Below are 15,000 nucleotides of genomic sequence, written 5' to 3'. Positions count from 1 at the left end.
TATCACACCATGATTTATATACATTCATGAAGCTACAAATGTTGTTTAATATTAAATTCACCCTACTTCGGGAATATCCCATATAGGGAATTATCACTGGAGGGGAATTTATAAGTGATAAATGGATCGGTACTGCCGGGTCTCGATCCCTCGACACAATTGCCTTCCAACAACTCCAGTCGATGGTGTACCTGCTGAGCTATCAAGAGAGGTATAAGTGGAGGTGGGTTAATGCCGAAGCTACGTATAATTTCCCCGCTCTCGATGGGTAAACAAGTACAGCAGATTCGGCATTAACTTATATCTCTCTTGATGGCTCAGTGGGTAGACCGTCGACTGGAGTTGTTGGAAGGTAATTGTCTCGAGGGATCGAGGCCCGGCAGTACCGATCCATTTATCACTTATAAATTTCCCTTCGATGATAATTCCCCATCGGGGATATTCCCGAAGTAAGTAAATGAATTTGATATTAAACAACATTTGTAGCTTCATGATTGTATATATATATATATATATATATATATATATATATATAAATATACTTGAGTACTTACTCTATAGGTTTATATAATAAGTGTGTATGTGCATACATTAGCAAAAATGTATATAGCCACGGAATGTGGGCCTATATAGCATTAATTCATACCTTTTGCTGACGTCATCCGATAATCTTCGTTATTTTTTACGAATCTTTTAAAAAGTAATATCCGTATAAGGGCAATAAGCAACGATTTCGGTAGCACAAAGTATGTAATTCACTGTGGTATTACCAATACAGTTGCTAATTTTGGAAATCTCTCCCTCTCTCTCTCTCTCTCTCTCTCTCTCTCTCTCTCTCTCTCTCTCTCTCTCTCTCTCTTTTTATAGCTGGCTTCTCTCTTAATTTTCTAAAGTTTTATTCTCAAAATAATAATAATAATATTTTTCTGTAATAATAAAATATTAATAAAATAATAATAATAATAATAATAATAATAATAACTGAAATTCATGCAGTTGTGTTTTTAAGGCTGGAATTCCTAATCTCTGAGATTGAATTCTAGAATAGGGAACATTTGCTCTTTCACCGAGTTTTCTGAAGCCGTCATTCTGTCTCTATACATGAGGCAAGTTCGTCATTACCTGGAATGCTCATTCCATAAACATTATTTCACGCTTTTACTTTTCTCTTCCTTTCATTGCCAAGAGCTACCTTAATTTTGAATTTACAAAAAGCTGAAGCTTATGCAGTCTGTAAAACTACATTACTATTATCTCGGTCTCCTTGTCCTATGACTATCTAGGAGAGGTTTCTATGCTTGCTGAATTTCCTTTTGTGTGTTGTTGGTGTAACGCCATACGACACAAGAGGGGAAGGTTTCGTATCACATTCCTTCCATAGAGTTTAAGGCCGATCTACAACATTTAACAAAAGCATTGTGACAAAATGAATTAACCTCAAACCAATTATTTTTCCACCCGTACCCATTTGCTCTGATGGCACGACGATAACAGCTTGTGTTAATACTGTGTAATAACGTTTTAGAAACAGTAAGCCCATGAAAGTTATCATTCCTGAAACTCTGTGCCTACCAAGCCATTTCCTAAGCATTAATTACAAAAATTAATATCTTCTGGTCGTCCACTGGCAGCACTACTGTCTGACCCGCATTCTAGTTACTTGAAAACTACCGTACCAACTAATCGATTAGAATTACCCAGGCAGCCTTTGCAACCCAAAGGCCTAAACCCTAAAATAATCTTGGGAGGCAGCCCTAGATAACTTAGGGAGAAAAAGTGCGAGATAAGGAAAATTTAGGCTGTCACTCCGACATTTTAAGCCTAATTTCGTCATTGTTGCCTATTTTTGGTATGCCTGGAATTGCCAAAGACCATTCTGCATATTAAATAAAGAAAGAATTTATATAGTTTTCTAAATCCCTTTTAGTTTAATAATAATAATAATAATAATAAATGCTCATGTCTGACATGCTAAAATGTTTAAATAAAATATAGGGTTCGAAAAAACTGTACGTCGCATCTCTAAGACAAAAACTGGACGGCAAAACCTACAGCAAAATAATCTGTCTTGAAATCTTTAGTGAATATGGAATATAAGCAAAAGAAGAACCAACAAGATTTGAATAACCCTTTTGTACCTTCCATGTGCGAACTGACATGAGATACATAATAACTATATAATACTGAAATTCTGTGAAACACATTACAGAATATCAATGCTTTCACCAAGCAGAATTTTTGCAGGGAAATATAATGTTTCACAACGTAATGCAGTGTAAGTCTTAAAATCAAATTATTGACAAAAACAAAGAGAGAGAGAGAGAGAGAGAGAGAGAGAGAGAGAGAGAGAGAGAGAGAGAGAGAGAGAGAGAGAGAGAGAAATTCATCAGGTAACATCATTGCCAACAAACGATCTCTTTGAATATTTTCATCCCAAACCCACGCAGAACCAAAGGAAAAACAAAAACTTTTCTCGGTGCTTCTTACAGCGAAGTCATTTAATGAATTTGCCAAAAGGAAGGGAAACTTTTAAATTGTATTATCTTATTGTAAACGAGGCAGCCATCAAGATCAGACCGCGAATTAGCCGTTCTTCTGACAGATTGAGCAACTGCGAGGGACATCTTAGTAATTGGTTTCAACTAAACGATTTCACTTTGCACACGAATCTCTCCGGGGGGAAATAATCTTCTTTTCTGCCTTGGCGTTATTGCATATCTTCATATAGAAAAATACAAGAATGCAATCTTTGATAATAATAATAATAATAATAATAATAATAATAATAATAATAATAATAATAATAATAATAATAATAATGTGTGTAATAAAAATCCACAATTATATAGTAAATATATTACTATGTAAAATATGTAAAATAAACCAAAGACTTTCGAACACTTGAACGGTGTTCCTCATCAGTGCTAACGTTAGCACTGATGAGGAACACCGTTCAAGTGTTCGAAAGTCTTTGGTTTATTTTACCTAGTAATATATTTACTAAATAATTGTGATTTTATTATACAATAATAATAATAATAATAATAATAATAATAATAATAATAATAATAATAATAATAATGATAATAATAATAATAATAATAATAATGATAATAATAATAATAATAATAATAATAATAATGGTGAAGAAATAGACAATAGTGCAAATGTAAATATATATTAGAAATGTATTTACAAACGAGAGCTTTCGAGAACCTGCTCGATTCTACTTCTCAATCATAGTCAGACTGAGAGGGAGAATCGAGCATGTTCTCCAAAGTTCGCGTTTGTGTATATAATTCTAATATATATTTACATTTACACTATTGTGGATTTCTTCACTATTTTACTGACTCAAGCTATAATAATAATAATAATAATAATAATAATAATAATAATAATAATAATAATAATAATAATAATAATAATAATAATACTTTCTGTTTTGTCGAACTGATGCTACTATTCGTATCATACATTGCATAATGCATGTGTTAAACTTAATATATAATCATCACAGCATAAAACGTATAAAAATTTCAAGTCATATGTTACAATATATTCTTAGTTTCTTGAAATAATAAAAAGCAACAGTGGTAACTATAGGACTAAAAAGATTTTGGAACCGACAACGCGAAAAGATTTTTATCATATTAGAGGGGACGAAGTACCCCACCCTCAAACAGCTGCCTTTTAACCTGAAGAACTTTCTAATTACCTTACCTCGTGATAAAAATTCTGAATATTAAAGACTGATTATAATAGCTTCTGAGATATAAACAAAGAAAAAAATAATAAACTTTGGACTTTTAAACTAGCATGTGACCTTGCAAGGGGAGAAAAAAAAGTTGTGAGGACATAATTACCAACACCCAAATATCTGCCTCTGAAAAAATATTATCTCTAAACATTAACTGATGGAACAGTGTTATGGATGGCAAGGAATCATCAATGGTGTTGTACATAAAAAAAAAAAAAAACTAGAAAAAATTGCGGAATCTTAATAAAGAATGTGTAAGACGGCCAAAACATCGAAAAATGTTTTATAATCACTGTAAATGGGGGAGGAAGTGGGACAAGAATGGCAATTAAGAAATAACGAAATAAAAACAGATAATGAGAGCAAAAACCAAAACTGTGTTAAAGTGGCAAATTTATGTGCCACCCGGTTTGATCAGCGAGCCAAACCATACACTTTTAGATTGTAGGGTTCTTTGCCCTTTTCGTTATTAACTAAATAATATTATCTCCGACTTTCAGAAGGCGGTGTTGTGATCACTTCGTAGGAGTAGTCCATTAACCTCATTTTCTAGCTGGGCCACGTTTGTTTTGGAAGCGCATGGTCGTCTGAGCCTTGAAAGTTTTTAATCGTAAATTAGGGGAAAAAATTCCTATAAATCAAACGCACGTGTCTGGTAAATCTGTTAAATTACACCTATGTATGCTTCCATTAACGCCAAGCATCATACTGTATATAATCACTCAAATTACTCAGACTAAAATTTCAGCACGCTGCTGCATCTACACACACAGTTCTCTCTCGCTAGCAGCCTATTATCATAAATAAATTTCCATCAGCACACCACTCACAATGGATATCCCTCATTTCCTCAGTGTACGTGTGTGTGTGTGTGTGCGTGTGTCTCCCTCATTTCCTGTGTCTACTTACCCCTAACTGTGTATTTGTCCCGGCAAGTTTCGAGCCCCTATCATATCCTCTCTCTCTCTCTCTCTCTCTCTCTCTCTCTCTCTCTCTCTCTCTCTCTCTCTCACTACAACATTCCCATTTCCTTCATCCTCCAATTTCCTTTACCCGCAAGATTGCCAGATTCGATTTTAGCAGCCCTTCTCTTCTTGTGTAAGGGCAAACAGAAGCCTTTCCAATGTAAATATACCCACACTCATCCGACCATTTAATTGTATGGGATGGTAAAGCCAGTACTTAACGAAAGGAATTGACCACGGGACTCGGCTACCAATAAGGATTATGGAAACAAGGAGGGACGACGTTTTTCCAGCATCCTTGTCTTTTGTTATGGCTGCTTCCATTGTGAATCGTCGAAAGACTGAATAAAAAAGACAGAGATGGAAAAGGTATATATGTACACAACGTTTCTAACAAGTGCGAGGCCGAAGAAATGATAAAAGATCATTGTGGCTATTAAAAATACAACTGTCTCACTATAATAGTGACTAAATTACACACGCACACCCATATATATATATATATATATATATATATATATATATATATATATATATATATATATATATATATATATATATAAATATATATATATATATATATATATATATATATATATATATATATATATATATATATATATATATATATATATATATATATATATATATATATATATATATATATATATATATATATATATATATATATATATAGATAGATAGATAGATAGATAGATAGATAAATAGATAGATCCAGTAGTTAGACGCTTGCCTCACCAACTAAAAAGCCAAAGTAAAGAAAGTATTGGGAAAACGATCTAGGCTTATTAATTATTAATATTTACTGTGTTTCTGTTAATCAAAGCAGTTAATTAGGCCCTGGACATTTAGCCGAATATTGTTATCTGCAGCCAGGTTGGAAAAGGGCACAGACTAACGACCTCATGGCAAAACATTTGCCTGTGAAGTGAAAGGTCAGGATCTTTTAGAAGAAGCTTTTACATGAAGTTGCTAGTACTTTCCTGCCTTTCTTCGCCTGGCTGCTACTTGCTATACCTGACCAACAATAATTTGTTGAGAGACTATCTCAACAGAGGCATGGTTTATTTTGATGGAGTCTGCTTAAATCTCTTTCTTCACCCAAGGTCGAGTTTGGAACCCTCGCTGGTGAAGCATTGGACCATAGGAAACTATATACGTGTATATATATATATATATATATATATATATATATATATATATATATATATATATATATATATATATATATATATATATATATATATATACTAGCAAATGAACTAACAAAAGTTCCTTGATACTTCAAAAGCTTACGCCAGAGATTAAATATGCAAATAATTAAAGGATAAAGTAAAACAAATCTCATCTCAGCTTCCTGTTCATATTGACGAATATATAAAACAGCTAACGAAGAAAAGATTGAAGATTTGCAAAATCAACAATTCCAGCTGGTATATTTCAATTGGCATCTCTATGGGCCTTCTACTGAAGGGCAAAATTAGGAATACACATCTGACAATGAGGAGAGGCGGAAATATCGCCAAGATATAAGAATGAAAGCCGTGGTCATAAAATCACCCTCTGTTTTTGTTTCTCTAGCCAGCAATATGAGGTTTCATGTCAGGATTACTGACGTATTAAAAATTCGGCAACCTTAGTAATGTAGTAGGATAGAATTGGTGCAGATTTAAAATGCAGACAGCTCAAGTTTTTTGTTTTTGTTTTTGGTACGTTATACAAATATATATGTATGTATATATATATATATATATATATACATATATACAAATATATATATATATATATATATGTATATATATATATATATATATATATATATATATATATATATATATATATATATATATATATATATATATATATATATATATATATATATATATATATATATATATATATATATATATATATATATATATATATATATATATATATATATATATATATATATATATATATACTTGACAGAAAGAGGGGGGCGCTATATATTAATCTTGGTGAAGATGTTAACACTTAATCCTTTTTTTTCTTTTCTTTAAAGAGAAAGAAAAGGTCTTTTTAAAGTACTGTCAACATACGTTGCTCCACGCCAACACGGATTACAAGGATATCTAGAAGGTCAAAGAAAATCTCCGCATCAGACTCATATCTTACCTAGTTTCCGTTATGTTCTGGTAATATTCAAGCTAAAAATATCATAATTTGTCAATGAAATGGAGAGTAAAAGCGTTCCATTACAAGAAATATGACAATATATAATCTTCATTTCTACAATCACTTGGAGGACAACATCCTTCACTTAACGTTTCCTATAATGGCATGCTATATTTTTCTTTGATTCTGGAAAGAATAATCTTAAGATTATATGTCTAATAATATATCAAAATATTCATAAACGAAGAGCAAACTCCCCAATACAAATACCCGAAATAAATATAACCGATATATAAATATGGTTTACCTGTTCCCTAACAAGATCTTCACCAGGGAAGTCATGCTGCCATGTGTTAGACAAAAGAAGGAGGAGGAGGAGGAGGAGGAGGAGGAGGAGGAGGAGGAGGGGTGAAAGCGGCTGCGGAGAGGGGGTGGGGGTGGTGTGGAGGGCATTTTTAAGCCATAAAGTAGAGCATAAACAAAAAACTGCTGCAAGGGCTTTGGCACCGAGAGGGGAGGGTGGGGGTGAGGTGACGGGGGCAAAGTTGAAACGAGGTGGGGAGGTTATGGCGTGGGTGAGGAGTGAGCGAGAGGGGTGGGGGTGGGGTGGGGTGTCAGGACGTTGCTGCTCCTGCTGCTGCTGCTTCTGCTTTTTAAAGAAAAGTTTCCATTAATTAAGGTTCATTAATACTTTACCAAAGTTTGATTAACATCATTAACAATCAACTGAAGTTTTGTTGCATCGGCGTGTTTAAATTTTGTTTAAACTTGGATATATGCGGCGGGGACACAAAAGATGGCATCGGCTTCAGCTGGGAAATTACGATACGTATGACACTCGAGAGCGACATCTGCCATATATCATAACATTGTTAAGGAAGCCTCGGTATATCTATCGTAGAATGTCAATTACCTTCATAAATCGTTTTGCACAAAAAGGTCAAGTAAGTTCTAATATCTCTTAACGCATGAACAAGTACATTCTAATATTTCGCTCTGGTTGCCACAGAACAAAGTCAGATGCGTTACAGTGTCTGCTAACACAGATAGGTCAAATACATTCTTTACCTCCTAACATGCGAAGATCAAATATATTCACTAACCTTTCATCATGGAAAGGTCAAAATACGCTCTTGCATCCTTTAACACTTGGAGGTTAGATACTTTCTAACATATGGTGATACTGACATGTCAAATACGTTGTATTTCTGCTAACAATTTAAGTAAAAAATGTTCTCATAACTAGAAATAGAAATACCTTACCGGTAAGACCCTAAGAAGAATGGTTAAATGAATTCAAATGTCCTCTATCCCAAAAGAGGGTCAATCATGCCCATATATCCACGAAAATAAAGCCAAATTTATATATGTCGCAATAACTAATGGACTGCTCCTTTCCATGTGCTGCCCAGCTCTGGAAACCTCCTGCCTCTATGTTTTCATCTAATCATTCATTTATTTATATATTTTGAAGAATCTCATAGCCCTTAGGAGGCATGCCTGTCACTTCTCTCTTAGTGAATGTTAACCTTTTTCCCTGTTTCCTTTTGGGCATGACACAGAAAAGGTCCTTTGGCTGTCGGTCCAATTCGCAGTTGCGCTTAGTACAATAATTAAAATTATGGTCGACAGAAACTGTATTTATCAATACTACAATTCTTTTTTCTAGGCCAAATGTAGTCTTGGAAAACAGTGCTTTTGAAAATTTCTATGATATATTTAGAGACTAAATATAGAAAAAAAGAAATACAACATATTCTGCCAGAAAAATCGGCCTCTAAATATAAACAAGGGCTCCCTTTTCAAAAATTAAAGCAATAAACTTGTTATAAATACCCAAGCGTGAAAGAATAACAACATAAATATATTCAAACGTGGCTTTTCTTAGAAAATATCGCTCGCTCTCTCTCTCTCTCTCTCTCTCTCTCTCTCTCTCTTATTTATCTCTCTAATATATATATACTCTAGTATATATATATATATATATATATATATATATATATATATATATATATATACTATACATAGATACATACATATATATACATATAATATATATACTGTATATATATATATATATATATATATATATATATATATATATATAAAATACATAACAAAAAAACAGAACACGGAAATATATTACTCCCAGGTAACTTTTATTTCTTTGTGTACATTACCAAATAAGAACAGCAAATAACAAATAACAACCAGTATACTGAAACATATCACTCCATGGCATTTCTCTCTCTCTCTCTCTCTCTCTCTCTCTCTCTCTCTCTCTCTCTCTCTCTCTCTCTCTCTCTCTCTCTTCCCCTCTGACCACGTCATTATGAGCCACTTCCTTCTTATCTGATCCAATTTCCTGGGTTGAGAGCCACTGCCGCCTCTCTCCCTCGACCTCTCCTCTTAACTGTCGAAGAAATTTTCGTTCATTGGCTTCACCCACTCGCCAGAAATCTACTGCTGCCTTATTTCCAATATTTTACTCGAAAAATATCAAAGTCAACCATTTGCAAATTCCAGGGAGTCATTCCATTCTTAAAAATGTCAAATTGACACCGGTCAGAATTCTCGACTCGAGTTTCGCTGACTTCTTTCCCTGGTCCCTCCTTGCATTTAACATATTTGAAAATGAGTCGTTCAACAGATAAAAGTCATATTTAACATATTCTCATGTGAGTTATATGATAAGTCAGTTATGACTGACATCTCTGAAAGATTCAGAAAACAAATCGAAGTTTAGTGACAGATTTCTGAGAGAATCATTGACTAATCAGTTTTATTAGATATATTTTTTGATGGAATCGTCCGATATATCAACGCTATATTAAACATATATTTGAGTGAATCACATAAAATCACCATGGTATTTAACATACTAATTAGGGAATCGAACCACACATCAAAGATGTGTTAAATATAGTTTTCTTGGAATCGTAAAACAGACGACGTCACTTTACACCTTGCAATATAATCATACATAAAAATTTTTGTATAATTACAATGATGTTAAATAATAATAAACAAAGTTAAACATATCTTTAAGAAATCATACAACAAAATATAGTTACTCTGACCATAATTTTGTAAAAATCTTACAATACATCAAAGTTACACAAAAAAACAATATCAAGGTAATCTAGGAAATCAAGAAATTACCGTCACGGTAAATATAATTCCGAGGAAATCGCACAACAAACTAATAAACTTCATTTTGAGAGAATCGGAAAACAAAATAACTTCAAAACAATTCTGAGGGGATTGTAAAACAGTCAAGGTGATTTTGAAACTACCGCTGAGAGAATTACTTAACAGTCCAACCTTACACTAAACAATTTTGAGGGAATCGTACAATCAGCCAACGTAACATTAAGCATAATTTGAGGAAATCGTTTGAAAAACAATACGTTATATTTAACATAATTTCGGTTGCTAATAACAAAATCGACTAATTCCATATAAAATCTATTTTTGAAGGAAAGATACATTAAATCAAATTCACCGTAATCATATATTTAAAAAAAAATCGCAAAACGAGTAAAATGATATTAAATGTATTTTTGGCTGTTATCATAAACTTTGAACAGATACGTGAACCGCCTTACTTTCAGAAATTTCCTGATATATTCCTAAAGAAAGTTCCATAAATAATGGGAGATCTAGAAAAAATGTCTAAAGAAAACGGCGAAGAAGTGAGTTTATCAAATTAAATCCCATTCAGTTGATAGAGTGAAATCGGTCAGGAATACTGTATAAATGAAATACTTTCGAAGCTAAGTCAGCAGTCATGAAGTGCAAAATTCATTCAAAATATATTCGTCTTAAAGTTATCGGATTTCAACTTGTTTCAGTCTTATTCATTTGAATCGATCTGATTTAATTTTTCATCTTCCCTTAAAATGATATTACTGTGACAGACCAAAGGAAAAAGCCATTTGGCTTAAACTCGATGTTTCACGCTAATGTTATTCTCAATGTAATTAGAAGAAGTGGTGTAATATAAAAGTTACGTATTATCCTAAGATTGTGGAAAAATTTTCTAGGAAAAAAATATGACTTATTCCAATCCCTTACCACCTACACCACTACAGCTAACACCTCTACTGCGATTATCTTGACCATTATTGAACAAAACAAGAATTTTTACATAAGCCAGTCAGCAAATGAAAGAGGAGAGAACTTAGAATAAAGGTGATTCAAGTGCACGAAAGTGAATAATGAATGGGGATGCGTAAAAATAAGTGCTGCATATCCATATACTAATATATATACTTTATATATATATATATATATATATATATATATATATATATATATATATATATATATATATATATATATTATATATATATATATATATATACATATATAATAAAAAAATACTATGTCGTACTTCTCAGGAATGTAAGGCAAGTTCCACAAGAAATACCTCTTATAAAACATCTTGTTTATAAGTTTTTGGACATGTATATTTTTAATACATAAGGAGTTTTATAACATGTATTTCATTGTGGAATGTTAGGCAAGTTCACAAAAATACATAAAACATCTTGTTTGTAATTTTTATATATATATTTTTATATATATATATATATATAACATATATATACATTGTATATATCTATATATATATATATATATATATATATATATATATATATATATATATATATATATATATATATATATATATATATATATATATATATATATATATATATATATGTGTGTGTGTGTGTGTGTGTGTGTGTGTGTATATATGTATATTTATTTATTTAATTATTTACTGAGTGAATTCGCGTGTGTCTGTGTACATCTGAATACAAATGACAACGTTATGTGAGCGGACGCGTAATTGACACTAGTAATCTGAAATTCACAAAACAAGGGAACATCACACGTTAGGATAATAGGTAAGGCTCCTGAACGAAATAAAAGGATGAAACAAAAACGCACACACACACATACACATATGCAGACACACACTCACACAATAAGGGTAAATTCATCTCTTACTCCATATATTACTCAGCCATACCACTACGTTAATACTGCACTGCCATAAATCCTTAATTGCCCATACCAATGCAAATATCAAAACTCATACATTCGAATTCAGGTCATCATAAATCCGTGTAAGAAACGTTAACGAGAGAGAGAGAGAGAGAGAGAGAGAGAGAGAGAGAGAGAGAGAGAGAGAGAGAGAGAGAGGTCTATGCCAAACGCAGATATTGCATGCAACGTGTGTGGAGAGGCGTGTTAGCATCAACGTAGAAAGGCATGTTCTCACCAGCGTAACAATGTTAGGAACATTGCTGTCAATATGCTGACAAAATTTGCAAGCAGTATTTGCTATACAGTTCGAATAAAGGAAGGGTTATATCAGAGCTTTGTACCGGCAGAAAGGTGGTGTAAACGTTTCTGTTCCAGCATCGATTAATACTGGAAATATCTAATAACTGGTGGACACCAGAATTCACAAATTACAGCCTAAGGTTTTAACTGATTTGAAAACGGAATCTTTCCTAACTGACAACACGTTATGAGCAATTATTCAAATGCAGTACAGATTTAATGCCAAAGCAACGGCTTGAGAAACACTCTTTTGGTATAAAATTACAGATCAAACACAACAGAGGTGCGGGCATTCTCGAAAACACAAGGGGCTACACAACATCAGAAAGACTCTTCGGCCAAACCAAAGATTTTCAATCATGGGGATAATTATTTCAGGAGAATATCCCTCAGTTTAAAATCAGCAGAATCTATTTCCCGACTGCTTGCTGGAATGGAGGCTCCAATATTTTCTAAAAAGTGGTTCGGTTTGACGAGTCTTACGTTACCGACATGGAATAAGCGGTCAGGGCTTCATTTCATCTCACTTGGCAGCATGATAACCTTGCCTTGCTGAGTTCAAAATCTGTAGGAGTGCAACATGGAAGTATTAAGTAAGGACATCCAAAATGGCAGTATCAAGTATCCTAAAAGGATTTGGAGTTCCTTGGCATTGTATTTTTACAGCTAGTACCCTGAAGCCAACAGAAAAAAATTCAAGAGGTAACCTACATCTAAAGTATTACCCTCCAAGAGTGTCTTTTGTTATATACACTCATTAAGTTCGTTTATCTTAAGCTTTCTCAACCTGAATGCGATCTCCAACGTCCGATTTGTACTAACACAAGCACATTCATTCTTAACCTCATCCCGCGTGACAAAACAAACCAAATACTGCAATTCGCGGCAAAGAAAGTCGACCATTTGTTCTATATTCTTTATCGCCAGATGACCCTATTTTCGAAAAGCGTTCGTTGGACAGGTCTGGGCTCGATAACACGACCCAATCTAAGGTCCTGTCGCCTGAAAGTGACACTTACACTGTACCTGATCAAAATAAACATCTTTGCATTACGATGCAAGAGTAGATTTTTCAAATACGGAAGGAGGAATATCTTGAAAGATGGAAACCAATCCAAATGTCAACGGAAAATAAATTGGAACCCCAAGCACCGAAACTGGTTCGTAGCCAGATGGATACCACGACTAAAAGAAAGATTGTAAAGGAGACAGAAAAAAAAATCGTCAGGCGTAGTATATGGTGAAATAAGGTATTTATTTGATTAAAATTATACCCTAAACAATAAACATGATAGTAGGATTATTTCAGTTTGTTGGGATATATCAAACATACAAGTCATATCAAATAAGATTACGAATAAACAAATTGTTTATGATGCTCAGCAACGACAGCTATGGAATTTATCAGAATACTGAAACTCTTAATTGTATACAATAATGCAATTTTATGCACTGGCTCGCCCACTACGAGTTTTACTCTTTTTATTCTTTTAAGTCTCACAAATGAAAGTATCTTAAATGGACAGAAAAGAATGATGAAGAGATGACTGAAACGTAACAATGATTGAAGCAACCATATGTATTCATTTTCAAGACGATTATTTTTGCACTCAGTCTTAAGGAATATGTAACTGATCTTATATCGTAATAATGCTTTACAAATACAGTAAAAGAAAAAAAAAAGAACGTGAAGTTGGGAGGACACAGCTAATCTAGTTAGTTAAAAATTTTTCTTCCAATAACAAAGTGAACAAAGCGCAAAGTTAGAAGCTTTAGCAACATAAGCTGAACACTCACAAAAGTTTCTATCGTATAAAAGACCAATGCACTGAGCGAATAAAGAGATTTCTGTGAACAATTAAGCCAAAGTCAAAGCCACGCCTCCATTCACAACACCAGCTACGAGCAGAACAAATTGCTGATAAACACTGTCTATATTGGCCAACTATTATTATTATTATTTTTTTTTTTTGAGCACTGGACTCAAATTTCACACCAGTGATTCTGTATGGAAGATGCTGAAGATTATAGATATATATATATATATATATATATATATATATATATATATATATATATATATATATATATATATATATATATATACACATATATATATATACATATGTATGTATGTTTTTGACACACATCGGGACCGAACCCCGGTCTTTCAAGTGAGAGGCCAGGCTGTTAGCTATTCCTGTGCACTGGAGGAATTGCTAATGGCCTGGACTCTCTCATCACTTGAAAGATCGGGGTTCGGTCCCGATGCGAGTAAGAAGTTTATTTCTGTGAAACACTTTCTTGCATTCGTTTCCATTTATGTATATATGTATGTATATATATTTACATATATATAATATATATATGTATACACAATACATATATATATATATATATATATATATATATATATATATATATATATATATATATATATATATATATATATATATATTATATATATACATTATATATATATATATTATATATACATTATATATATATATATATATATATATATATATATATATATATATATATATATATATATATATATATATAATTTTTATTTGGATAGGGATGTTCTGCAAACGTACAATCTTCAGAGTCTTCAGGAAGTCTTTATCAACGAAATAGCTAGTAGCCCCACGCCTCGGTTCTTGGCCTCAGCAGACTCAGGCATAAGAATCAAAAGCTGACGGCTAGTCTTCACGATATCAAATGACCAAGAAAACT

General features: G+C 32.7%; 1 protein-coding gene across 1 annotated transcript in view; it reads right to left on the bottom strand.

Moving 5' to 3' along the window:
* Positions 1 to 7,256: 7,256 nt before the first annotated feature.
* LOC136826670 (uncharacterized) overlaps positions 7,257 to 15,000 on the bottom strand; it is a 72,297-nt gene continuing 64,553 nt past the window's right edge. Inside the window, exons 5-6 of the mRNA XM_067084027.1 lie at positions 7,411 to 7,552; positions 7,257 to 7,321 (exon numbers count right to left, since the gene is read on the bottom strand). Of these exons, the coding sequence (XP_066940128.1) occupies positions 7,257 to 7,321; positions 7,411 to 7,552 (207 nt within the window). The remainder of the gene's footprint in view (positions 7,322 to 7,410; positions 7,553 to 15,000) is intronic.

This window comes from Macrobrachium rosenbergii, chromosome 41, assembly GCF_040412425.1.
Source record: "Macrobrachium rosenbergii isolate ZJJX-2024 chromosome 41, ASM4041242v1, whole genome shotgun sequence".
Taxonomy (NCBI): Eukaryota; Metazoa; Arthropoda; class Malacostraca; order Decapoda; family Palaemonidae; genus Macrobrachium; species Macrobrachium rosenbergii.
The sequence above is the reverse complement of the archived record's forward strand: the minus strand, read 5'-3'. Positions and strand labels throughout refer to the sequence as shown.